Source organism: Mycteria americana, chromosome 4, assembly GCF_035582795.1.
Source record: "Mycteria americana isolate JAX WOST 10 ecotype Jacksonville Zoo and Gardens chromosome 4, USCA_MyAme_1.0, whole genome shotgun sequence".
NCBI classification, from domain to species: Eukaryota; Metazoa; Chordata; class Aves; order Ciconiiformes; family Ciconiidae; genus Mycteria; species Mycteria americana.
This window is the reverse complement of record NC_134368.1, coordinates 18,106,056-18,131,152: the sequence shown is the minus strand read 5'-3', so window position 1 is coordinate 18,131,152 and position 25,097 is coordinate 18,106,056. Positions and strand designations below refer to the sequence as shown.

The 25,097-nt window shown below is 39.5% G+C and overlaps 1 protein-coding gene across 14 annotated transcripts in view; it reads left to right on the top strand.

Annotated features, from left to right (window-relative positions):
• Nucleotides 1-23,944, top strand: part of LDB2 (LIM domain binding 2) — a 368,330-nt gene extending 344,386 nt beyond the window's left edge. For 2 of the 14 annotated variants that reach the window (XM_075499810.1, XM_075499809.1), the window contains exons 7-9: nt 12,064-12,187; nt 13,335-13,486; nt 22,604-23,942. In XM_075499810.1, coding sequence (XP_075355925.1) covers nt 12,064-12,187; nt 13,335-13,486; nt 22,604-22,834 — 507 coding nt within the window. In that variant the 3' untranslated portion in view covers nt 22,835-23,942. Of the gene's footprint in view, nt 1-12,063; nt 12,188-13,334; nt 13,487-19,749; nt 19,896-22,568 lie in introns of all 14 variants that reach the window. The other 12 variants (XM_075499814.1, XM_075499811.1, XM_075499815.1 and 9 more) reach the window with 12 other exon arrangements.
• Nucleotides 23,945-25,097: the final 1,153 nt, after the last annotated feature.

The following is a 25,097-nucleotide window of genomic DNA, read 5'->3' as shown; positions in this document are numbered from 1 at the left end:
TGGAGGATTTTTGCTTTCATAATTTTGGTACCAAACAAGGGAACTGCAGAGTCAATAGGAGAGAAAATCATGAAACAATGGGTTTAGTGTCTAGTGGAGTAGCTTTATTAGCTTATAAAGAAAAGCTCCTTCCTTATTCCTTTTTTCCTATGTCAAGCTATGCACTGCAAAGTATCATCTGCTTCTTATATTGTTCCTTTCTATTTGAACACAGAATTAAGCAAACCTCAATTGCATATATAAAAATACATATACATATATATATATATATATATGCGCTTCAGGCTGAGAGATGTCACTAATAGAATAGAAAATATGTTGGTATTAATAAGGTTGGCATTCAAAAAGTATGAAATAAATGCATGGAAGTTTGTCAGCTTATTAATCATTCCATTATAAGTGGTGTTTCTACTTTCATTGCTCTAACATCTAACCACAGTTCACTGGCTAAAGGCCAAGCTAGCTTTCGCATTGGCACATTACCATGCGGTGTAGTTCTGTACTTCTCTTCCATTTATTAATGCTGCAGACTTCCTACAATTCAGGCTAAAAATAGAACTGGTTATGTGAAAAACACTGCATTTGTGCTTGAGCTGCAGTATAGAAACAAGAGGATTTTATATGGATGGGGGAAGAGATTCATGACACAGAAGAGCTAGCTGCTTACACTCTGGAAAAAGCTTTCTTTTTGCACGGTTGTAAATAAGATTAAAGTTGCTATGTACACGTTAGTCTGAAGGATGAATCATAGTTTTGGTATTGCCTCAGTATGTATGAATCTTCATGTGTATCTGTTGTATGAAGGAAAGCTGATTTCTTGTACAAGGAAACCTGAAAATAGTGCAATGTAAAAAAGGGAATTTGGAAAATCGAAGGTGAAGGTGACGCTTTGTTTTTCCGTATATAAAGAGTGACTTCATCTGTGGCAGATATTTTGAAGCATCCTCAAAAAACTATACACTAAACTAAAACTTCAACCGCACCACTAAATTTTTAGACTTATATTTTGGCCAGTCATAGCCTCTCCTATTGTTCTGCTTTCAGTATCTTTCAGGCAGCATTTGCTGTCTCCAGACCACTTCACCATGAAAACATTCCTAAACTTATTTCCAAGTTGTAATACAGCTGCACAGTAAAAATTGTCAGCATACAAATGCAGTCCCTACACTCTTGATCTTTTTTATAATGCTGTGATTTGTTTTGGATCAGCAGTAGTTTGAACAAGACAAACAACATACCGGATTCCATCTGAACCTAAGGGAGCTGCCAGGGACACAGGTGAAGAGTGATAGTGGATGCATTTCATAGTCAAAATGAAAAGCGGCAAAACCGATAAGGTCTCGTTGTTGCACAAATAGAAAAAGCTAACAGTTTGCATATCAGAAATATCAGGTGTTAGGATTTGACTCAGAACTGCTGAATAGTAGCTTGTTTGCCTTTGGAGAAATAGAGAGGAAGGAAATGTCATGCAGCAACATCACACGTGATAGTGATGGGAGACGGCAAACAGGGAAATAGACCTTTCCAATGCTGTTTCCTAAAGATACTGTTTGGACTGGTTGTGATGGTGGATTATTAAGGAATTCTGATTATTAAATATCTGCACTTGGCAAAGCGTAAGAGAGGAATGAACCTCTTTTGAACTGCTCAACAGTCTCCGAAGTCACCCTTGTTTTGTTCTTAACTTGGTACTGTGTAAGAAATAAAATTGGTGATTGTGTTAGGAGCAGAGGCAATAATAATGAAATGAGAATAAATTGTAAGCTGTATGATTTTTGAACTATCTAGAGAAAATGAAATTAAGAAAGCTTTCAAATGTCATGTGCTTTGCACCAGGCCACCGAACACAGTGAGGTAAAACAACAGCTATTGGGTGTCAATTCATACCCTATAACTGGATGTAAAAAAGGACAGATTAGTTCACAGGACAAGGCTCAAGTAAAAAATATTTGGTCCAAAGCGCTTAGTTCCTCCTCTTAATTACTACAGACCAGCCTTAACCCCCACATAATGGTGGAACTCCATCCAAATCCAGTGTAAGCTGAAATCAATGAATCTGCTCCGATTTACATTAAAATTTAATTTTGTCCTGACAAGCTCTCTGAAATTGATACTCAGCGCAATACCAAGTGCAGTATAAAGGATCATATCAAGCAGTCAACATGATGCACTTTGCAATATAATTTAACACTAATGTTAAATTAAATTACAAAGATAAATTTTATGGTCTCTCTTAAAATCATTTAAGAGCTTAATTCTGATCTGAGATGTGTAAGACACAAATCTTGCCTATTGATCATTGAATATACAGATAGTTGTGAGAGAAGAATCACACGATATGATGGGCTGTACAAGACTTTTTGTTCTGATACAGGCTTGTGATTTGATGTATTGATCCTTTTCTGCAGTTAGGATCTCTGCTCAAGGAGAAGGCTCAAGCAGGTCAACCTCATTGCAGAAAACACCAAACAATCTGTATACTTTGGATGAGGCCAGATTGCACCAGGACATCCATAAGGAAGAGTTAGATGGTGAATTATTCAGATTCTGGGTTTTCACGGCCTTCAGAACTAAGCCCATCAGGAGGAAGATGAGACTTCTCCTGCAAGCCCTTTCACTTTCATTAGCTGGAAATACATACAGCAACTGGATGCAGTTTGCCTCTGCCATTGGGATTCCAGGAATATCTATTTGTGTTATTGAAACCAACTGCCCTTACTTTGCCTGATTTGTCATCATGGGAAAAGGAAAGGAACCGGATAACCTTCACTGTTCACTTTGATGTAGGAAGAAACATAAGCCCAGCTGCTGCAAACAATATTAAAAGCTCATAAGACTTGTGTGATGCTGTTGAAGGAAGGGTTTTTCAAAACATCTCCCCATTGTACAAAGGGTGAATAGGAAAAAGAGCGTTTACTGAAAGAACATTCTTTTAATGGCTGGGTAATGAGAGGAAGGGTGAATAATTTAAAGTTGCAAAGTTCTTGCAAAGAGTCCAAAAATGTAAATCTATTAAAAAACAGTATTAAAACTTCAAAGAGAGAAGCAAAAATACAAACAATAGAGCTCCTTTCTAAACCCATAAACTATAGATCTAAATAGAAAGAGTAAGCAAAATCACAGGGAAAGTAAAAAGAGCTACTTTTTCAAAAAGTCTGAGGGGAGAGGGTTATCAAATAGTTACAGCAATGACTGGGAGGCCTAAAACATTTTTTTAATGCCTAAGAGTACTGCGAAACAGAATTCATTCCAGCACATGCTGTAATGATGAGAGTACTGCCAAAGTGATAACTAAATAAGGCAGATGTCAAACTCGTCTCCACAAATGCAACTCCAGCATGAGTGCTTCCTCTCAGACAGGGAAAGGAGAGCACATCTGTCCCGTTCAGCATTCATTACACGGCATCTCGAAGGTGCTTCACACCATTCATTACATATAAACTGAAGATGTCACTAAGACTGCTCATGTCCAGCGTAAGAAATACTTAGTTTGGTGCAGTATGAAAGCTAAGGAGGCCCTCAAAAGAGGTTCTTGTCAGGGGAGAGTGTGCTCAGCTGTCCACGAAGCATTTCAGCAGCAGTTCTGCAAGAACAAGGACGTTTACAGGAATGCTTTTCTGGTTACAGAAGTGTTGAACCCAGACCCCTTTCGCTAGTATGGGCACACTGCAGGGAGTGAGGAACCTGAAGTCCCAGGTGGGATGTGGGGAAGGAGGGAGAAGCTTTTTGTATTGTAAAGGAGGTTGGATTCCTTGCTGACCAGGCACACGGTTTTGATGCTGTCACTGATGCTGCCACACGAAAGGGCAGAATTAATGGCCACGAGAGCGAGCAAAGTTTCCCTAATCACCTGCATTGCTCCAGAGTGCATGGCGGAGAGGGCACTGGTGAAAGCTGTTAGCTAGCTGATATGTTAAAAAAAAAAAAAGAGGGAAGGAGAGAGAGAAATAAATTAAATTGGGGTCCAACACACTAATGAGAATTAGCTCTAGCGCTGGTGATAGCTGTGCTGTGTTAAGAACTGTTTCTCTTTCCTACCCACTCATAGTATTTGCCTGGAAAAACACTTTTTTTAAGCTTAGCCTTACCTGAAATGAATGCTGCTTCTTTCCATTCTGGCTGTTGCTGGGAATTGAAATGGCTGCAGATACAGAGCAGAGTAAAAACATGATGAGCTATGTAGCTTGGGAGCAATTGAGCAGCTGAATACTGCATTATTGAGAAATCATTTGCTACCTCTGGGTGTTAGTGAGAAACTGGAGAGTTCTAGACTGGCATTCAGGGCAGAGCATAGGATGAATAAACATTACGGAGTGCTAAGTATTTACTAGCGAATCCAGCATGGAGCTTCAGTAGTTGCATGTCATCCCACTGCATCTTGCGGGGTTGGCAACACACAGGAAAGAAATAGTGAATTCCAGGAGCCTCGTGACAGAATTGATCTTATATTGCTTCCTAAATAACCAAATTATCAATGAAATGCATGACATTTTGCTTAATGTGCGGCAGGCAATCTGCATAGCAAAACAGCCATATTTTCAAGTGACAACACATAAGAACCATTTAAATATATATCAGTAGTCCTCAAGGGACTTGTAGATAGCTACATGAAATTGTTGTTTTAATGTGCATACCTTACTGTTGCCAAATTACTCCTGGCTTAGTATTTTCCCTCTTATCTCGTTGAGATACGAATCTCTTCAGAACAAGGGCCTCAGTAGTCTGTAAAATATCCGTGTATATCTCTGGCATTGTATAAATAATAAATAATAAGCTGTAGGTGCTAATGATCATTAATATTGCAAGTTTTAAGCTGGAAATTCTAATTCCTAGCCTCTTAGGTGATTGCAAGTATAAATATTTCTTGAGTCAGCATGGTGAGTAGTCAGAAAACATGGATCCTTCTCCAGTGCAGAGTGACAGCTATTAAGTATATCCCAGACCCAGTAAATCTCAGGTTATGGAATTTGTCCCAGAATCTGCTCTTGCTATGGTATTGTGCTGCAGAACGAGTTTCTGCATTTTTTTAAAGCTAACACAAAATATCCACTCCATATGGTTTTGGAGACATGCTTAAAATATGAGCCAAGTTCAAGCTGATGCAGCGCTGTCTTGCTGAGCCCTGAACTAGTCTAAAACAATTTCTTTGAGATGTGCGATCACATTCATCTCAATGAGATTTTAAGTCAAAACCTAAAGAAAGAAATTTCAGTGACAGTTTTGAAACCTTTTCATTACTATCTGTTCAAAGCAAATGTATTTAATTTAGGAGTAAATACAGTAAATGTGCATATACCATATTTCCAAGCAGTTTCCCACCTCCTTCTGGATACCAAAAGCTCATATTGTTCCCTACCTATGTAGCAAAACCAAGGACTTCAATCTGCTTACACACTGCCAATTTAAAAATCTTTGGCACAGAAGGAACTGGAAATACGGAGAGAACAGTAGTCACGGTAAACAAGTCAGGGATTACTCTATGGTATTGGACTACTTAAGCTGTTGGGGTTAAGAGCTGCCTTTTCATTCTGTCCCAAAGATCATCTAAGGTTTCACTAAAATAAATGAGCTTGTGCAGACTGGACTTTGAATAATTTAAATCGAAGTGGTTACTGAATTTGCTGCTTGCTACACTAAGTACTGCAAAATTTCAAAATTGATCATTTATTTATCCATGTATATCATTACATGGGATGTACAATGAACATTTCTTATTAGTGTCCACATCTCAGCAGGAGTGTACAGTGACTCTTCAAAAAGTGAAAGCAGGTAGCAGGCTAGTATGTTGAGTAATGGGAATCTCAAAACCACTTATTTTGGCTTAAAGTCTATCATGCAGGGAAGGAGCATGGATATAGTTGATCCACTGAAACGCACTGATGGAAGAGACTTATATTTGACTTGACAAACTGTGCAAGAGCTTAGAACAAAGCAAAAGCAATCCCCTCCAGAAAAACAAGTATGTAAAAAAAAAAAAAACCCTCATTTCTTTTGGTTCATAAAAAACCCCAAAACATTTCTCATTTATATCTCCATGTTTTTAATGGAAAACAAAGGCGGCTTTTAAGATGAAAATGTTCTGTATTCACATGTGATTCTTAAAAAACACAAGCTATTTTCAGTGGTGAATTGCAAGCCGGCCACTGAAAGAAGCAGCAATATGTTCCTAGGAAATTTTCATTCCTCCCTCTGTTCTGCAGAGGAATGATACTTACATTAATTTTGAAAAACAAGCATGAGCAGAGAAATTTAAACTCAGCTATAAGCCTTTCCTATTTCTAACACCAAAGAATGAACCGTATTGAGGACCGCATCAAAGCATTACTGTTTCAGTGCCATACTGCTGGGAGTGCAGAGCACTTGTACAGGCCTTTGACACCGCTCCTGGAAGTCAGACTTTCAGGTATAGTTCTTTCACAGGGGCTGAAAAAATATCCATAATGTGTCCCCTTCCTCATCACAGATGTATCAGTAACATATCATGGACGTCTGGAAATATGTATCTGTGGATGTCCATAAAACAGTGTGCAGAGACATTTCAGATCTTTTCAGAAATCCTGCCCCACTGAAGTCAATGGGACCTTGCCCAGGGAAATGCATTGGGGCCAGAATTTCACTGGCAGCGTTAACTGGAGCTGTTCTCTCTAGAGAACTTATAGGGCATGTGAGGGAAGACTGCATTTCAACACAGAAATGAAATGTCATTGTGTTCAGATTTGTTAGTTAATAACTCAAAATCTTTGCGGAGGATAAAAAACGAACTCTAAAAGAAAGCACCAAACCCCTTCAAGGCTGCACAGTGTATTCCAGGTATACCTTCGCTGTCAATGTCCTACCTGAACATTAGACAGCAACTAATACTCCCATCCAAATGTTTTTTGTCACTTTTAGGAAGGGTTGTAAATCTCTGTGAGCTCTGACAATGCAACAGTTCCTATACTTTTCAAGCGATTAATACAGGCATTCAACCAGGAGAAGTTTCAAGCATCAAAGAGTTAAAACTTAATTTCAGTAAAACTTCAGGGAACACTCTAATCGCTGTCAGGTTTCTTGCTGGTTTCATTCAGAAAAACTGATGTTACATTATACATTAACATTTTTAAGTGTCATCTACATGAAAATTTTAGATAATTCCATTTTTTAATTGTGGTTAGTGAAACTTTTGCTTATACAGACAAAACTGGTAACCATGGGAAGATACAGTTCTCAAAACTTGCTTCTTTTGGTAGACTTTGGGACTTTTTGGCTGCCCGGCACTTAATGACCAGATATGTTTCCTGCTTTAAAGAAACTGGCTGGTGGTTATGTCAGTCTCACCACCTAAGTATTGCAAGACTCGAGTCCTACTGAATTCTCTTTAAAATGCAAAAGGCATTGAAAGACTGAAAGGCTGCAGTTCTTTTGTGCTCCTAGCATGTAAGCAGGGGAAGGCTGTTAGCTGGGCTGGCTCTGCCACCTGCAGCTCAGAGCTGGCAGGACCGCAACATCTTCACCAGCAGCGTAACAAACCTTCGCTACTGGAAATGTAAAAATTCTCATGGAGACAAGAGGATTTACTGAGGAGGGTAATTGCTAATTAAATTAGCAACAGAATACATAAGCTTATGGTACGCAAAAGTAAGGTAAAAGATAGCTTTCACGTTGGTCTTTCTGCTAATCTTCACTGCTATCAGAATGCACGTCTGTTCTCAGAATAGAATAGAAACCCGGTGTTAGAACAAAAATCGTAAGGCTAAAACCATTCTTGGTGTGACTGGAGTGATCTCAGGGCTGAATCTGACCGCTTACCTATGAAGGCTGATTTTGGCTCTGCTGATAACTGAAGTATTACAGGAAATTATGTGTGGATCCATATTCTCAGAACCCTCTAACTCCTGTCTGCAGTGCCTCCAGTATCTCCTCATATAACTCCCTTCTTAAAACACACTGTTTTCTGAAACCTATAAATGCTAGTCTTCTCCTCTAAAAAAGAGTTATTAAAAAAATAAAATAAATCAAATCCTTCCAGATGTGTTTTACTAACGCAAAAAAACATGTACTTTATTAAGTTCCCTGCTTTCACTTCCCTGAGCCCCAGGGTATAACATTACCATTTTCTCAAGTTGGATCCAAGCTCTGTAATTCATGAGTTGTCCATAGGATCCATATGGAACTCTAGCAAAATCACTGACACTCTATACAACACCAAAATGCGTGCATGTGTCCCCGTGTGTGCTGGGCACCCACAAAGATAAACTTTTCATGCCAGTGACTTCTCCCACTGTAAAGCGCTGTGTCTGTCTCTAGCGATGGATCCAACTCACAGCTATGACACAGTGAAACAGCAATGGTTCCGCAGTAATGGTCAGACATCATTGTGATGAGTTCAAATAAGAAAACATGACTGGAAACTAATTCTAATAATATTGGATTACTAAGCATCATGTGGAGTTCTTTCAGTAGGTTTTAGTACTGCAGAGGGGAAGTATATAATCTATTATGATACACGTTCTTCCAAATATGTCTTAAAAGTTAAAAGCAGCATAATTTTTATTTTAACTTTGGGCTTCATTCAATTGCCCACACACTTAAGACACCTTGTAGTGCCCGAAACATCCACATGGAGCCTTGTGTCCTTCTGGGACAGCAAGAGAGATCAGATGGATCAGATCCAGGATAACCTTCAGCTGGCACTAGACACCTATGTGCGGGCAAACGAGTCCCACCTGTTGTGTTGCCTAAATGTGGAGTTTGGAAATGTCTAACTGTGTCTTGTCAAGCATTGCCATTAAAGGTTCTGGGTCCCTAGAAATGTAGAAATTATTTCTGTGATCATACATCGTCACTGCCCTGAGGTCTTTAAGTCTTTAGGGTATTTTCCTGGGTGACTGATTCTGAGCTGTGCAGAAAATGCTCGTAGAAGAGGTCAGTTTTGTTGGTGTTCCACATATTATTATTATAGTGCTACAGTAAAGACTTGCACATTTTAATGTCATCCAGTGCTTGAAAAAAATGTTAAAATAGATGTTTTGAAAAGGAATCTCACCAAGTGAGATTAGGGGATCTGTGGGGAATAGGCAGTCTAAGCCTCAAGCTTCTTCTATATGCCAATGAACATAGGAGTATGTAAAACATTTTGTTAGCTTTGTTTTAAGAAGTCACTTTGTAAAATGATGCAGTCAAACCAGCCTGCCAGTTACCCTCCTTACTAGCAGTTAAAGACGGCAGGTGGTTTTGGCCAACCTAGCTCTTAAATGCATCTTGTCCCCACATTTTTAGTCTAGCTCTTTGCAAAAACCAAACTACTGATTGTCAGTGGCAGGTTCCTCAGACTTAAGATAATTGGACCACGATGTTTTCCTCTTTCAGGGCTTTGGTTTTGAGTTACTTTAGATTTCAAGTAGGTCTCAAAGGTCACTGAAAAAGACTGTGAGATTTAATATCAATCATCGTTAATCCAGTTTGTTTTACATTTGTGCCGAATTCACATGCGCTAGAGGCATTTAAAATGGACTTGTCACTACAGAGTGGAATGCTCTCCTATTACTCAGGCATCCAAAGCTGACCTTACAATTTGCAGACTTTAGAGGGAGAAAATGGTTGAGAATTCCCCAGTCCCAGAACCAGAAGAGGAATTCATGCAAATCTATACAGCTCCCAACTATTCAGGAGATGTCCTGTGCCAGTGCCACTATTCAGGAGACCGTCCATGTCCCAGTGTAGGGGCCCCGGCGCTTGTCATTTTGAACCCATGCATGTGAGATCGGTCAGGCATTGCTACATTTTGGGTCCATATCCATTTTTAATCTTGTGTGTGAAGTGAAAGAGATTATAGACAGGATTAGCAGTCAAGATATCTACAGGCAGCAGGGACTGCGTAGTTCTCCTCAGCGCGCATCGCATTACAGTTAGTGCACAATAGGAAACATCTTTGCCAGATGATAAAGAAGAAACATTCTCTTTGTTGCCAACAATAAATATATACGGAGGAGTAAATGTGTCATGAATAAAGTGTCCCTAAGGAAATCTTGGAAAACCCCACATGTGTATTTACATACTTTTAGTCCCAGCAGCAGTAGAGCTACGTGAGTGTAGTGCTCTGCCCAGGCTAACTAGTTTGTTAAGTATCATCACAGCTATCTTTTTCATACTGGTTACTATCTGCTCATAATGAGACAATTTAGGCAGCCCTGCCAGAAACCCAGACTTTTGAGAACCAAAGCAATGGCGTCGATTATGATAATGAATTTCTCTCACACAAACACACACAAAACCTGAGCAAGTGCCTGCAGTTTCAGAATAAATTGAATAAGAATTCAAAATACAACACCTCTTTCACAGCATAAACTGGATCCTGCACATACTTTAGGACCTGATGCTCTTAATTTTTGGTAGAATATTGAACCAGAGGAAAATCTGAGCCCAAAGTGAGCAATCTGATAGCAACTCTCTGTCTATTAGATTACCTTGCAGATGTTAATCTCCAAAAATATATGTACAAAGTCTATGTAAGAAAAAAGTCAATGAGGCAACTGCAGATTCAATTTCTGCAGTTGGAAAAAAAGAATTCCTCATACTGAAGCTCTTCATTCTCCCTGCTGCTTTATGTTATCTCTGTTTTAAGTGCTGTTAATGAAAGGCTCATCAAAAGGCAGTGCCAATACACAATAATATTTAAATGCTGAATTAATCTCTTAGTCCTCATGGCAGCTCCCTTTCAGCTATTTTCCCTGCGTGCTTGGCACCTCCATTTATATGAATGAGAGTGGGGTGCACATGGGGAGAATGGAGCAAACATTGATCGGCTGTGGAGCCCAGAGAGAAGAATTTGCCTCATGTCATATATTTGTTAAAGCATGGAAGGAAAACATTGCCTGCTGAAGTAAATCCAAGCAAGACCTGCTAAAATTAAGTAAATAACTCAAAACAAGACTCAGCTTAAGTTATGCCTTTCTGCAGTTGCCATTCTAACTTCTAATAATGACCAACTTGTTGCCTTACTTCTGTTGGTAAAAAAAGCCAAACCGTCCCCTGCTTCTAAATGCAGTTCTGCTTTGAAAAGTGAGTAAAAATGGCATGCAGGCTCCATGTTTATTCTGTGTCAGCTATTTCCTTATCAAATGTGCTCAGTTAGCAAGTAAGGAACCTTTCCCTCCTATGTGCCAGCCCTGCGAATTTCAGGTGGAACATAGGGGTCAACCTGGATTTTTTCTTTTCATGTAGGATGACCAAAAAACAAGGATCCTGCAAGCGAGAGTAAGCCCTCAATTACATGTGTGCAATTCTGCAGTCTTCTGTGGCTTTGTGTAAGGTTTAACTGACTGGAAATGATTCTGTGGTGATAAACAGGAGGGAATAGAAACCAGCTCACTGTGTTCTTTCTGCTAGATCTGCTGTGCTAAGAGGAGCAAAAGGCAGTGAACAGTGGTTTTAATTACTAAGTGAACAGGCAGAAAATATATAAGACTCTATTTAAAGAAGAGGTTTGCTTGAAATTCCATGTTTTCGGAAATCTCCAGCTTCAACATAATAGAGCATTCAAGCTGACGAGGAAAATAAAATGCTTCTCTTTTTTCTTGGTCATGTCATTCATGTGATGAGAAGAGAATGTATAGTCCTCATAACAAGAAAGGAACAAAATTATTTGAACTATTTTGCATCCAATAGCAAGATAAAATATCATATTTACAACCCTTATTTATGAGAAGTCTTCATTGTGGAGTGCAGCAGGTCAGAAGATCACTGTGTGTACATTTTGCTGTACGGAAATGATAACCCACTATGGGCATTTTATTATTTATTAATTCATCTTTGCAGCTTTGGCAATCAAGCATGAAAATTTTCTACTCTTCTGAAATCTCTGTAGTCTAGAAGAGCAGAGTTGAAGTTTATCTGATTTTTTTTTAACTACTTAAGATAGCAAAGAGTGAGCAAAAGTTTTCTCAATTCAGAGTTTTGATCCTGCAATCCCAGTGCAGATTAAACTGAGCTGTACAAGGCATAGTCCGTTAGCAAGGGTAAAAAAAATCCAAGAGTATACTTTCCAGCTATGTAAAATCATTCTGTTTTGACTTTTTCTTCCAGTTGTGTGTAATACTGGAGCCAATGCAGGAACTGATGTCAAGACATAAAACTTACAATCTAAGTCCTCGAGACTGCTTGAAGACTTGCTTGTTTCAAAAATGGCAGAGAATGGTGGCCCCACCAGGTATGTTTCATTTCCAGTATTTTACTTATTTTATAGTTAAATTAATATAGAAACAATGGGAAAATTTACTGCAAATTTACTTACAAAGGAAAGTAATAAGAATTAGCACTGTTCCAAAAGTAAGCCTGAAAATGATTCTGATGTTTTATGATTTCAGTCTGACCCAACTGATTTATAGATGTGCACATTCAGATGGTTTCACTATGACTAGGATATAATTTAGTACAAAAATGTGTGTAGATGGAATGCAAAATGCCTACTGGCTCCATTAGAATTCATCATTTGTGTAATTCAGCTTCCTGCTGTGACTCTGAAATTACAGCTACAATTCATAATTAATTGTCTTTGAGACTAATATAATGTTATTTACAGGCCTGGACCTAATCTCCTTCCTCTTACACCTCAAAATAATAATTCTCTCTTTTTTCAGATTATTAAAGATTTGTGTATCTAAGACTGTTCACATGGGTGCCCAGGCCAAATTTTGAAAAGTGCAATTGCCCCTCTGTTCTTTTCCAATTTAAGAAAAGTTATGTAATTGTCCTATTTCGGTCTGAGTTTGGAAGACTCGCAGCGAAATGGCATCCAGTACTCTCTAACGTGTTCCCTTGGGAGTGGCAGTTTTAAAGAGGAAGCCCACAACAGAGGTAGAAGGAACTGAAATGGTAGTTGCTCATATACTGTATCGATGGCAGCAGTAGGGTAGAAAGCTACGTTTAGCCTTTACCTCTGGCTGAGTCAGTTGAGGCTGTACCCTATATCAGAATAAGAGCTGGATTTTTGTCCTGCACTAAATGTTACTTGCTGTGTGACCTTCAGCAAGTTACACAGTCAGTTTGAACATCATGGTAGACATCATGATACTCCCGTTGATCAAATGCTTTCAAATATCTTTATAGATAATGCTGGGAGAATAAACTTCATTAGTCTATTATACAAAATTGAAAGCAGATTCCGTTGGCTTGGGTCCAAATATTATCCTACGAATCGTATGTTAAATCTAATACTATTACTACTAGTACATATACTAGTAAACAGGAATTTAAAACTAGATGAAAAAATATTTCAGCACTTCTGCTTATGGATCATTTTAGTACATCCTTTACAATATCTGCCATTTGCTTTCCTTCTTACCATTTTATTGCAGCAGAACCCACAAGACAACCAACGACCAAACGGAGAAAAAGGAAAAACTCTACCAGCAGCACTTCCAACAGCAGTGCTGGGAACAACGCAAATAGTACCAACAGCAAGAAAAAGTCAGCTGCTGCAAACCTGAGTCTATCAAGTCAGGTACCTGTAAGTCTCACTTTCCTTTTAGGCCTGAATCACTTACGGTGCTTTAATTCTTTCCTTGCATTGTAAAGAAGGTGCATTCTTGAGCCTAAACTATCACAAGCAAAAGGCGATCTTGCACAGTGTGCTGTGGAAGCTGGGGAATTAGTGGAGAGATGTGAAGAAGCCATTCTGCAGTGCAGCTTTAACAAATGACCCTCAAGCAGGGGTATCCTGAGGACCAGATGTTATTTTTTTAAGGCCTGGGCCAACTCCCCTTCTTGTCAGTGGGAGTCCTTCCGCTGGCGGTGGGACTCAATGTGGGCCTCGTGTTTTTAGATATAGCACGAGTCTTGCAGACTTCCATCCGCCAGGTGCTAAGTGAGGATGAGTCCCTGTGGAACAGGACAGCCGTACCTGAGCAGACCGCTGGTCTCTCTACGTCAGTACCTTACCCTCTAGTCGGTGCCGGGTTCAGATGCTTCAGTGGAACAGGTTATGAATTAACTTACCTGCAGAGGTTATCTTTTTTTCTAACCACTCCACTTGCAAAGGGTAGATCCCCTGGAATATGGGTCTCAGCTTATCCACCCTGCTAGCTGTAACTGTTGACATCCTAATTATGTAGGGAAACACCAAGTCATTTCCAGAACTGTACCAGCACTTTAATAATCACATTTATTGGCTTATTCACAATATAGGGGTAATCAGACCCCAAATTGTGGCATAGTGTGCCTTAGTCAAGAAGGAGAGAGCTTATGCATTTTAAAGCTAGGGAAATTAATCTGATATTATAGGAACTGTAAAGTGGTATCTTGGGAATAACATGCAGGGATTTTTATTGGATTTCTGATCAGCAGATAGGAAAGGGCTAGGTCTCTTCTGAAGCCTGACAAAGAATATAGGCCTTTTGTTAGCACAAAGCAGGCACTTCCTAGGAAGCCTGAATACCCAGATAAAAAAGAGGACTTGAGTAACACTAGTGAAATGAAATGAAGATTTTTGTTTAGCAACTGATTCAGCAATCTTCTAGCTTACAGAAGCTTTGGGCTTCAGTACATTAAACTCATATTTTCTCCTTGTCATATTAAAATTTTCACGTGGCTCGCACCCCCGGAGTCAGGTTCTTTCCCTAATATGGGCATCTCTGGGTTTTTCTGGCAGCACAAAGCAGTCAGAAGGCCAGCTACCTGATCCCCTGGTGGCAGGGGCTGCTCTGCCTCTGTGTCTGCCTCTGGCAGACTGTGTCTGCCAGAAAATGCCTTGGATCAAGAATCAACCATATTTAAGAAAAAACCAGCAATTAGGTGTAAAACTGAGCAACCAGCTAGTTCCCTGCTGTCTCCAAGTTTAAAATACAGTAAAATCACTTTATCTCGGCTACTCCCTGCCCTGAGTTCAGTTCAGTAGGACCAGAATCTGACCCTCTGCCCCTCTTCAGCCTGCTCCTCCCTGGAGAGACGACTTTTGTTGGCTTCAGTGGTAGCCATGTGTGCTCATACGTTTGAGTGTAATTGAGCCCTCTGATAGTTACCTGTCACTCCCACTGATACTCAAGCTGACTTCAGGTACTGAAAGGCTTCTCCTGGCAGATGAAGTAGTCAAGGTTACTCTTCCGGATGGAGATGGTAGTTGAGCATCTGAGACATAATGGTGAAGTTTATCATGGTATGAGGGACGGATTTTTAGTCTTCATTGACTTTCAGGATGCTGCATAGTCAATATTTTTCAATATTGTTTGCTGTCTGTACCAGAGTAGCAAGATGGTCCAAACTCTTTTGTATGGAGGATCAGGTTCCATTTTTAGGACTCTTCTCCTTTCTCTCTGCACAGTGGAAAATGCTTAGCTGTTCAGTTTGACATACTAACAGCTCTTCCCATCTTTCCCACAGCAAACATAGCAAACCAGATGGAACTGATGGTTGGGCCACCCTGTAGAGTAGACAGAACTCAAAATAATTTTAGCAGTAGGATATTTTGGTGTAAAACTATTCAACACTTTCCAGTTAAATGAGAGATGTTACCATATTTCTTCAAAATTACGCATTCTTTGAAGTGGGCCTTATTACAGGCATGCCACTGCTTTCTGAAGTTAGTTGCAGGTAGCAGCAACTTGCTTTCTGTTTCTTTCTCTTAACTTTACCTTAAAGCAAATCATTCAATAGTTAATGTTTGATTTTTCTTATATGCAATAGAAGACAAGATATCCCCACAATATGACATTTTTCTACTAACTGAAAGTTTCATTTGGCCATAGAACTTCCTGTTCTTTGGGACTTTCCTGCTCAGTAGAAAAAAAAACCTATTGAAATAATTCATTTTCAGTGTTAAAAGCATTTTCCCCCTCATTATTAGAGGAGTGAAATCATTGCATCTTCTTTCCAGATAACTCACATAAGCAGAGCTAGTTTCAGTTCCACTTCTCCCATCATCCTCTCTGGAAAACCCCAAGAATGAGCTTATATCCATACCAAACTTGGACTAATATGAAGTCATGTAGTCCAGCCTTCTCTTTTTCTCCAGTGATTTCTTCCCAGCCAGCAAAGACAGTCTCTCCACCATAATAGAATCTAACTCCTAAGTTCCTGTCACTTTTATGCTCCTATGTTGGTTTCTCTTTGATAGTAAATTAATCCTGGTTAGAGAATGTTTCCTTAGGCTCTATTCTATGTAATGTTTCTTGGTTTAGGACATTAGTAATTATTCAGTTTTGCTCCTACAGTAATGCTGTGTACACTATGGCAAATGTGTTAACTTACCATATCCCTCATCCATATTTCTCACCCACACCATTAACTTCTGTTTCTTTAATAAGATCTTCATGTCTGGAGAGGCAAACGTTCCATGTTCAGGACAGTGACCGGAAAGCAGCTGGAGTACCATCAGCTATGACAAAGCTTGAAACTTTAGAGAGATTTGTCATTTTCCCCATAGCCCCTTCCAGATCTTCAGATAAATACATGGGGCTAAGCAAACCTTGATCAATGAGATGGACCGTTTTTTGTGACATACGTCTTCTTTTTCAGTAATAGGAGATTGTGCCATTTCCTCTACCTGCATTATTTTCTGATCAGTTCTTCAGACAGAGACAATGCTGACAATACAGAGCCCAGCCCAGAAAGTGAAATGATGTGGTTGTATTTCCATGCATGGGTCGGGTTGACTCTGCACCCTGAAGTTCAGTTGCTGCAGCCTAATCAATCAGTATCATTTGTGCCCTTTGTGTTGCCTTAAATTTATGAGCACTTTGACTGTGTTGACACATTCTGATACATCTTTAATAACACAGTCTTCAAAAGCATCTTAAGGGTCTCTGCCAGTGGGTGGGTATGCATCTTCCCTCTCATTAGTAATTTGAAAAGGGTCAGTTGCAGTCTGTCCTCAGTTGCAGTCCGTCCCCATCCTCTCTAACTATTTTTTACACTTTCTTAACCCTGCCAAATGAAATACAAAGTTTTGCCCTTTTGACAGTCACTTGCACTCTATTACACTCATTTTCCTTTAAAATGTGGTTGCTGTGATTCTTTTGGTTCTCATGCTACTGGTTGCAGACCTGCAGCATCTCCTCATGTCAATATGACTCTTTCTGCCCCAGTCCCTTGTTTAACACCTTTCCTACATATTATGTATTTCCTACATTCTTAAAACAAATGTAGTTAGCCAGTGTGCTACATGATTGCACTGCACAACTCATGCCTAGGTTGGCCTGTTACTTGTCCAGTGATGATTCTTTTGACCTGAATCTGTACGTGCTGAGGCAACACACTGTAGTGTGTTGGAAGTAGAACCAAGTGCAACTAAAGTCTCTCCAATAGCACAAATGCAGAAACATTTTTTTCACCAGAAGTTTTCTTCTCCCAGGCTCTCATTGGTGCAGGCTCAATACTTCCAGTGATTTCCACAGATGCATTGGCTTTTTTTTAGTGCATAAAGGAAGTTGACGGAACAGGGACCCAGAAATTGTAGTCCACTCAGCTGTCTTAGTCTCAGCAGATGCCAGTCATTTGGACTGTTCTCAGATTTGTTCATGTTCTCGATCACATCTGATCTTTAGAAGAAATGTTAACCCATTGTGCAGAAACTGGAATTACCAATTTCCTCTTTCCTCCAAACAAAGAGCAAAGATGGGCAAGACTCCTTCTGCAAGGTTCATAGAAATCCTGCCTTTCTAATGTTAGCTTTCCTATGATTTTAAAGAAATTAGTTATCTATCTAATTTGGGTGTGTCACTGCCTTATCACTTACACAGTACTAATTTCCTCTAATATTTGAACCTAGATGCAGTGTTCTCCCAAGTCTTTACTTAGTTTTCAAGCCTCTTTACTGGCTGAAATTGTATTCTTTTGCATTTTTTATATTCTTCTGTTTCAAATAAAACCTTCTTGCAAGCCCAGGCCCTTGTACGTAGAGCAGTGACTTCTACACTGTGATCTCTGGACTACAGGTATATGCAAGATCATCAGAAGCGGTCCATACAGCCATATCACTTAAATATCACTTTCTGTTAAGTTTAATAAAAAATGCGCACATTAATCCATTTTCATCTATCTGAATTGGGAAATTTGACAACAACGCACAACTCTCACAAACTCTAAGAACCATTGCCCTAGGCTGCTCCCAGTCATAACCATAGAAATTAATAGGTGGATTTTGCTTTCATTTACTAATGAAGATCCTGTTGAGTGTAATACTGTAACCATGAACCCAGTGAAATATCATTTGTGTTGGAAAGAATAAAGCATCACTACATGCCACTAAGTAAATCAAATGTGCTTTGTTACATCCAGAGTCTTAATTAGAGCCTCCTTGCACTCTTTAAGTGAGTTACATACCTCAGTAATCTCTCTTTCTCTTTGTAGTTCTCTGTAAGCTCTCAAAAGCCAAATCCATAAATAAACCTGCTAATGTGGAAGGGAGGAATACAATCTCTTACGTGTTTCAGAAATGGGGTAGGTTTAGGTGGTTTGTAATGAATGTAGCAGTACCAGAGCTACAGTTCCAGGGCCAGAAGATTAGTGTCAGAAATTATCCCATGTCTCAGAACTGTGCAATTCAGAATCTAAGATTTAGCTGTAAGGAGATGAGAGTGAACAAATTGGTTTCCAGTTGTTGCGCTTTAGGAAAAATATTCCAAACAAGACCAGAATGTCAAGTTAACAGAGAGGACTATGATGCGATGTGAAAGATAACCATTTTCCTCTAGAAAGTGTTTACTCTGAAACCTAATTAAAATGTCAGTTCTGTTTCTATAGATCATTTCAACACCGATGTCAGGCCAATGTTTTTGTCTTGGAGGCAGTGACCATTACAGGTGTGGGCAGCAATGGGGCTCTCAGTCACTAATAATTTTTGTGGCAAGGAGCTAAGAAGTCAATTATTAAAATAATCACCACTAACACAATTCTGTAAGAAGGAAAGAAGGAAGGAAGTCAGGAGGAGGTACCCTTCTTCTTTTGACTTAGCACTTAGAGGTATGCTGGCTGCTAAAACTAGTGCAACCTTCCGTCCTTGGAGTATCAGGCTTGCTTGAACAATATACTTGATAGTTTCAGGCATTTTTAATTATCTCAGGCTTGTGAAGCACTGTTCTTCTACTTCTGGGGACTGACACCTGAGCTACGAACTAATCACCGTAACACACTGAGCGGGGCTACATATTAACAGCAGCAAAGATGGCAGGCGTAGGAATGGGGAATTTTACATGGCCCACCACAGATTTTTACCTCCAGACTCCAGTAAGACATTGTTTAGCCATCGAATGATCTTTAAAATCCCAAGTTAAAAAGTTTAGTTACGTAACTGGGCAGAGCAGAGCTAAGCTTTGAGGCTAGGTATAAAGAAGATGACGCTTAAGAAATGACCGGTCTGTTAAATAGAAGTGCTTGCATTTGAGTTGTGTATGAAGTGATCTCTGTGTATAGTTTATATGCATCAATTTAAGTTTGGATGGCAATTAGGGTTATTTCAGGATGAAAGGTATGATATACATGAAAGCTGCTTTTGTGGTTATATTATTAAATAATACATTTCTATCACATAATGTAAAACATCCACTGCTTTATTTACAGTGCTTCACTGCAACCATATTTTACTATCATGAGACATTCCTTGACCAAAAATGTTGTTTCTAATCACAGAGTAAATTAATAAGATTGAGTGACTACAGTCTAAATCTTTTTTAAACTAATCTAGTCAAATATGTGCTACCATAACTAGGCCATAGCAGTGTGTGCTGCCGTGCAAGAGACTAGGGTTTAATTCTTGGATTCTGCTTCTCACTCCATGAGCAGGAGCTAGGAGCACTCCAGAGCTGCAGCCTCAACCCTGGGAGGGATGGAGCCTTGTGTCATTCAACAGCAGTGACCCCCACTGGCCAATTTAAGGAGAAGCATTGAGGGGCTCTAAAAGGAGTCACTTCCAGTCCTCCTCAGAGGTTGGTGGTCATTGCACGGGATCTAGTGAGTGGAGGTTCAATGGGGTGCACTCGGTGGGGTCTTCAGCTTTCAGTCTGAGGAGCAGAATCCTCGCCGGGGAGGAACCAGCATGTGCGCTTCCTGAGACACTATTTTTGCCTGACATAACTATAAGTGGCAGGATTGTCAAGAATATATATATTATTTTTTTAAAATGTCCTGTAACTAATGCTGTGATATCTATCTTTTAAATAGAATGAGGGAAAACTCCACTAACCTCAATATAATTGTAGTTTAATTCCCAGAGAGAGAGAGATACTCAATAGCATGGAGAGAAATACAAGTGCAAACTGTCCTCTCAGTGGGTGTCATTATATTAAAGGAATAATATTTGCAAAGAATGTGAGAAATTAGAGATGGAAATACTTACAAGGTCATTGAGCATCTTCCCACTGATGCACAAATGTTTCCTACCACAGATTGAGATTTTTCCCAGCCCAGTGTTAGGTGACCTGAGCAGCAAAGCTAGCACTGTTCCAGTGGGGTCATTAATCCTCAGTCTGCGGTTCTCAGTAACAGGAATATTGTCTTAGCAGTGGGGGTTACATTTTCGTTTACTTAATGTCATCTTAGTACCCTAGTTTACATCTCATCGGATTGGCCTAAAGCGATCCTCTTCCTTTCAGCACTTGCAGCTGTTGAGCATATTTACGCCTCCCAATCATTTGGTGGATGTAATACATACCTAATTCTTTCATGTGGCCTCCCCAGCCAGCTGTTCTAGCCCCATAGTTATTTTTGGTGCGCTTCTCTAAGTCTCATCCAAGTTGCTGACCTCTTGCTGGTATGGCAGCAGGGAGAACTTGAGGTCCATACTCAAGAGCATTGAAGTAAGAGGAACTGTTGCCACCTCCGTCTGTGATTCTGTATTTCAGCCACTGTGGTCCTTTTTGCCTGCCGTATCACACTGCACGCTCAAACCCAACTTGCTGTCCTCTGCCAGGTCTCTCTTGTCATTAATGCTCTCGCAATACAATGGGGTCAGGTCTGGTTCAGCAGTGCACACTATACATTGTCTGTTGTTTAGAGGGACGAAATAAATTAGGGTAAACTTTTGGTTATAAACACCTTTGTCTTTTAAACTTCTATGTTGCAAAGCTGTGTGTGAGTTTTATTTAACCAAATATTTTATGGATATATGGACAACAAAATATAGACAATGTAAAGAAGAAATCATGTAACAGTTTCCATCTACTCACAAATTTTTCACATAGCACAGGCTGAAAATGTGATATAAACATTCTTCTGTAGCACGTCAGCCTTTGCTGAGGGAGATCGAGAAACAGTGTAAATACTTACAGGCGATAATTTGTATTGTTTCATGGTGAAGGAAGTACATATCTGACTAAAAATAAACCTTATTGAATGCAAACATTTGTCTTCTGTTTGCTTTTTACAAATTCTTTTGCATTCATAAGGAGGAACAGATCCTTTAAAATATGAATCTGTTGTTCACTAGGATACTTGGAAGGGCTTGTTAAATCAGCAGGTACAAAGCTAGACATCCGGAATTACTGCACTTTTACCAAACGCTAGCTGATGCCCTGCCACCTGAGCTGCATGAAAAGATGCATCCCACATATTTCTTTAGTGGCTAGCACAGCAGCCTGATTCTCCGTTGAACAGAGAGAACAAGCGAGCTCTCTGGCTTTGCACCTTTGCTTTCCAATCTCAAGTTTGCACCTTTCTATCCCATGCTGGTTAGGTTTTTTGCAGCAAATCTGTGATGCATTGGAATACAGTAGGCGGTTTACTTGTTTTCGTGGAAGGACAATTTGTACTTAAAGCAGTGATTAGATGAATTCTTTCTTTCTTGCATGCTTCAGTTTTTGATGACTACTAGCTTCATCAGTGTAATTATAATTATAATTCTCTTCATCTTCCTTTTACGGTACCAGCTGGACAGATTGGTCCTCTTACTGCACAGATTGGCGGCAGGGTTGCCTACATGGAGTTAGGTGACAGGCACCATGAAATAACAGATGGTAAATTCAGGGCTTGTTGGCAATCAGCAGGTTTTTGCTAATGACTTAATTAGCTATGCAAATTGTCAAATCAGTGTGAACATTGTTTTTATCGAAAACTTTACCTAAATTAATTACCATAATTAAGTAGCAGAATGTCAAGTATATTGGATGCGTAAAAGGGCTTGGCTGGCTATGGATAAGAGAGTTACCATCTTTATTAGTGCTGTGCTCCACATTTGAGAAGTCTGAGGATAAGAAATGCGGTTTCTTTTAAACTACTTTTAGAATACGCATATCGCCGAGTTGCAACTGAGATGCACCCTGGTGCCGTTCCAAATAAAATGGCTCAGGAAAGAATTACTGGATAAAGGCTAAATATTTCAAGCAGGAGTTTAAGGCAGTTTCATAGCCTGCTTATTTGCTTAAAATCATGCGCATTTTTCAGTCTACCTGCTTTTCAGTTCTGGGGTTTCTGAGATCCAGAGCCATAAGCATGCGGCTAGAGAGATGTGTTACAATTTTTCATTTAAATTAGAAATAAAGTGTAAGCCTGTCTCCTGGTTCCTACTATGCAGGAACTTTTAACTCTGTTGTTCAAATATCACAAAGTTAAGAGATGCAAATTCTCTAACATAATTTTTTTAAGTTGATTTTTTCTCTCTCAAGGTTTCCATATAACAAATATTGGGTGCTGTTCACAGGATGTGATGGTGGTAGGAGAACCAACTCTGATGGGAGGCGAATTTGGGGATGAAGACGAAAGGCTTATCACTAGATTAGAGAATACACAGTATGATGCAGCAAATGGCATGGATGATGAAGAAGATTTCAACAATTCACCTGCACTGGGAAATAACAGCCCGTGGAACAGCAAACCTCCTGCTAACCAGGAGACTAAATCTGAAAACCCCACACCACAAGCTTCCCAATAGGTTATTCTGCAGCAGTACCCACTGCAATGTATGTCAGTGGGTTATTAATTACTGTTTCACAGCATTCTTCAAAATAAAATTTTAAAATCCACCTTTCAACGGATACAGTATCTATTTCTAAACTAAAGCTATCTGATTTTTTTTAATTAGGGAAAACTCTTGTATAAGCTTCCGTATACATTTCTTGGAAGCATTCACATACAACATGATACTGGCACTGACCTCAATTAAAATAATTGAAAATTAAATAGCATCTCATGGCAAATTTCTGACAATGCATTTTATTGGAAGGGGTTGGTTTTTTCATCATCAAACAATGGCCATATTTTAACAAGTCATCAGTGCTCAGGATCTCATTAACGTAACTATGTAAAACTTTTTACAATTGTAATATATTTTCTGCTTTTCAACTTGCACCTGAAATTTCTTGTTTCAGAAAAAAATCAGCTTTTAAGGAAAAGTAATTTAAAGTAACTTTTGTTCTTTCTTGAACTTTCCTTTCATCAGTTAATCATTTAAAGGATCCAGCATTTTTAATTTGCATTTAGCTGATGCCAGTAGATACTCTTTCCATCATTTAATAAAAATGCTGAAACAAGAAATGTCTTTTTTTCATCAAAGACATGAGAAATATTTTTATGTGGAAAACGACACCCAGTCCTATGAGAGTTTATGCTTTGTAAAATTGCTGTCGATCCAGATATTTTAAAGCCATGTAATCCATTAACTTTGTGGGCAGCTTAATAACTCTAAAACTTTTGTGTTTTTATTATTGTATCTGAGTTGGCTTTGTTGTTATTTCTTTTCATAGTTTATTTCTTGTATAATATTTTTGTAAAGCCCTCAAACTATTTTTTGTTTTACTTTTTTTTTTTTTATTCCGGTGTATTTATGTGAAACTTTATAAAAGAAACTAATTTTTTCATTTACATATTAATATGTTCAACTCATCATGTAAAGACACAGTGAGTCAGTGTGTTATATAATACAACTGTATTTTATGTATGCTTTGCCAATAAGTGTGCCAATAAACTGTGTTAACAAATGTGCTCTTATATAGTGCATTTACAGTTCCTTGCATGCAAAAGACACACGCCCGTGTGCGGGATCATCCACCAGGAATTCTCGGAATTAATGTTTCACTGAATTACAATCTTTTTGCAGCAAAAAGGAAAGCCTGTAGTTTAGGTGTGAATTGCTTCCAGCTCAATGTGGTTAGATGTTCTTTTTTAACATTAATGATGTGTAACACCCCAGGTCAGTAACAGCGGCGAGAGCAAAGCGTGAGAGAGTGCAGGGCGCCCAGGAAGCGCACCTCCATCCTGACCTTTGCATCCCTGGCCTTCCAGGGCTGGGGCTTAGCAGAGCAGGGACTTCCACTCTGCTGAATTCTGTCTGATAGTTTTATGATGAGTCCCTCAACTGGGGCTGAGAGGATTTTAAAAATTCTCCTTCTTTCTTCCCTTTGCTATCAAATCAGTTGTTCACGGGAGCAAGCAAAACCTCTGGACTGGTGCAGCCGTTCTGAATACAGCGCGACGTGTAAAGCCCCTCGGCTGAGCTGGGAGGCACGGAGGCGCACGCCTGCATCCCAAGGCAGCTGAGAAGCCCTGCAAGGTGCACCCTGCGGGTGGCAAATACTCACAGGGAGAATTAGCGACACAGAGATACTGAATCAACGCCATCCTGCCTTTTGTGCAGGGGAGTGATGTTTTACTCTTGACTGAAACTGTACTTGCAATATTACTGACATTATAAAAGCATCTGAAGAACTCTTGGTTTTTTTCTGAGTGACTGTACGTATACCCAGAAGCCACTCTAGGGAAATGTGTCTCCTAAGAGTATATACACATTTTTAAGCATGCTTTTGCTGCATGTGATTCCGCCAAATAGTTTTGAAACCACCATTGCAGAAGAAATACGGGGCAAAGCACCCTGCGTGGCCACTTGGTTCTTCAGCGGGAAACAGCTCCCTCCCTGCCCGAAGAATGAACCTCAGCCTCCAACATGGGCCCCATTCTCCTGCAAGCAAAATCCTCCTTCGATGAATTTTGGCACCTATGGTAGGCCTTGCAGGCAGATAGCCTAAACGGCACAAAAGCATACCTGCTGCAGGGTAGAATTTGAAACTAACTAAATAACAAAGGTGGCCTGAGTGTACCCGTACAGATAGCAATGCTGCTCCTTCATAACACTTGCAGGATGTAGGAAACGGTAGGTCTATCATTCTGTGACTATATCAGCCCTGATTTTTCCATGTAAA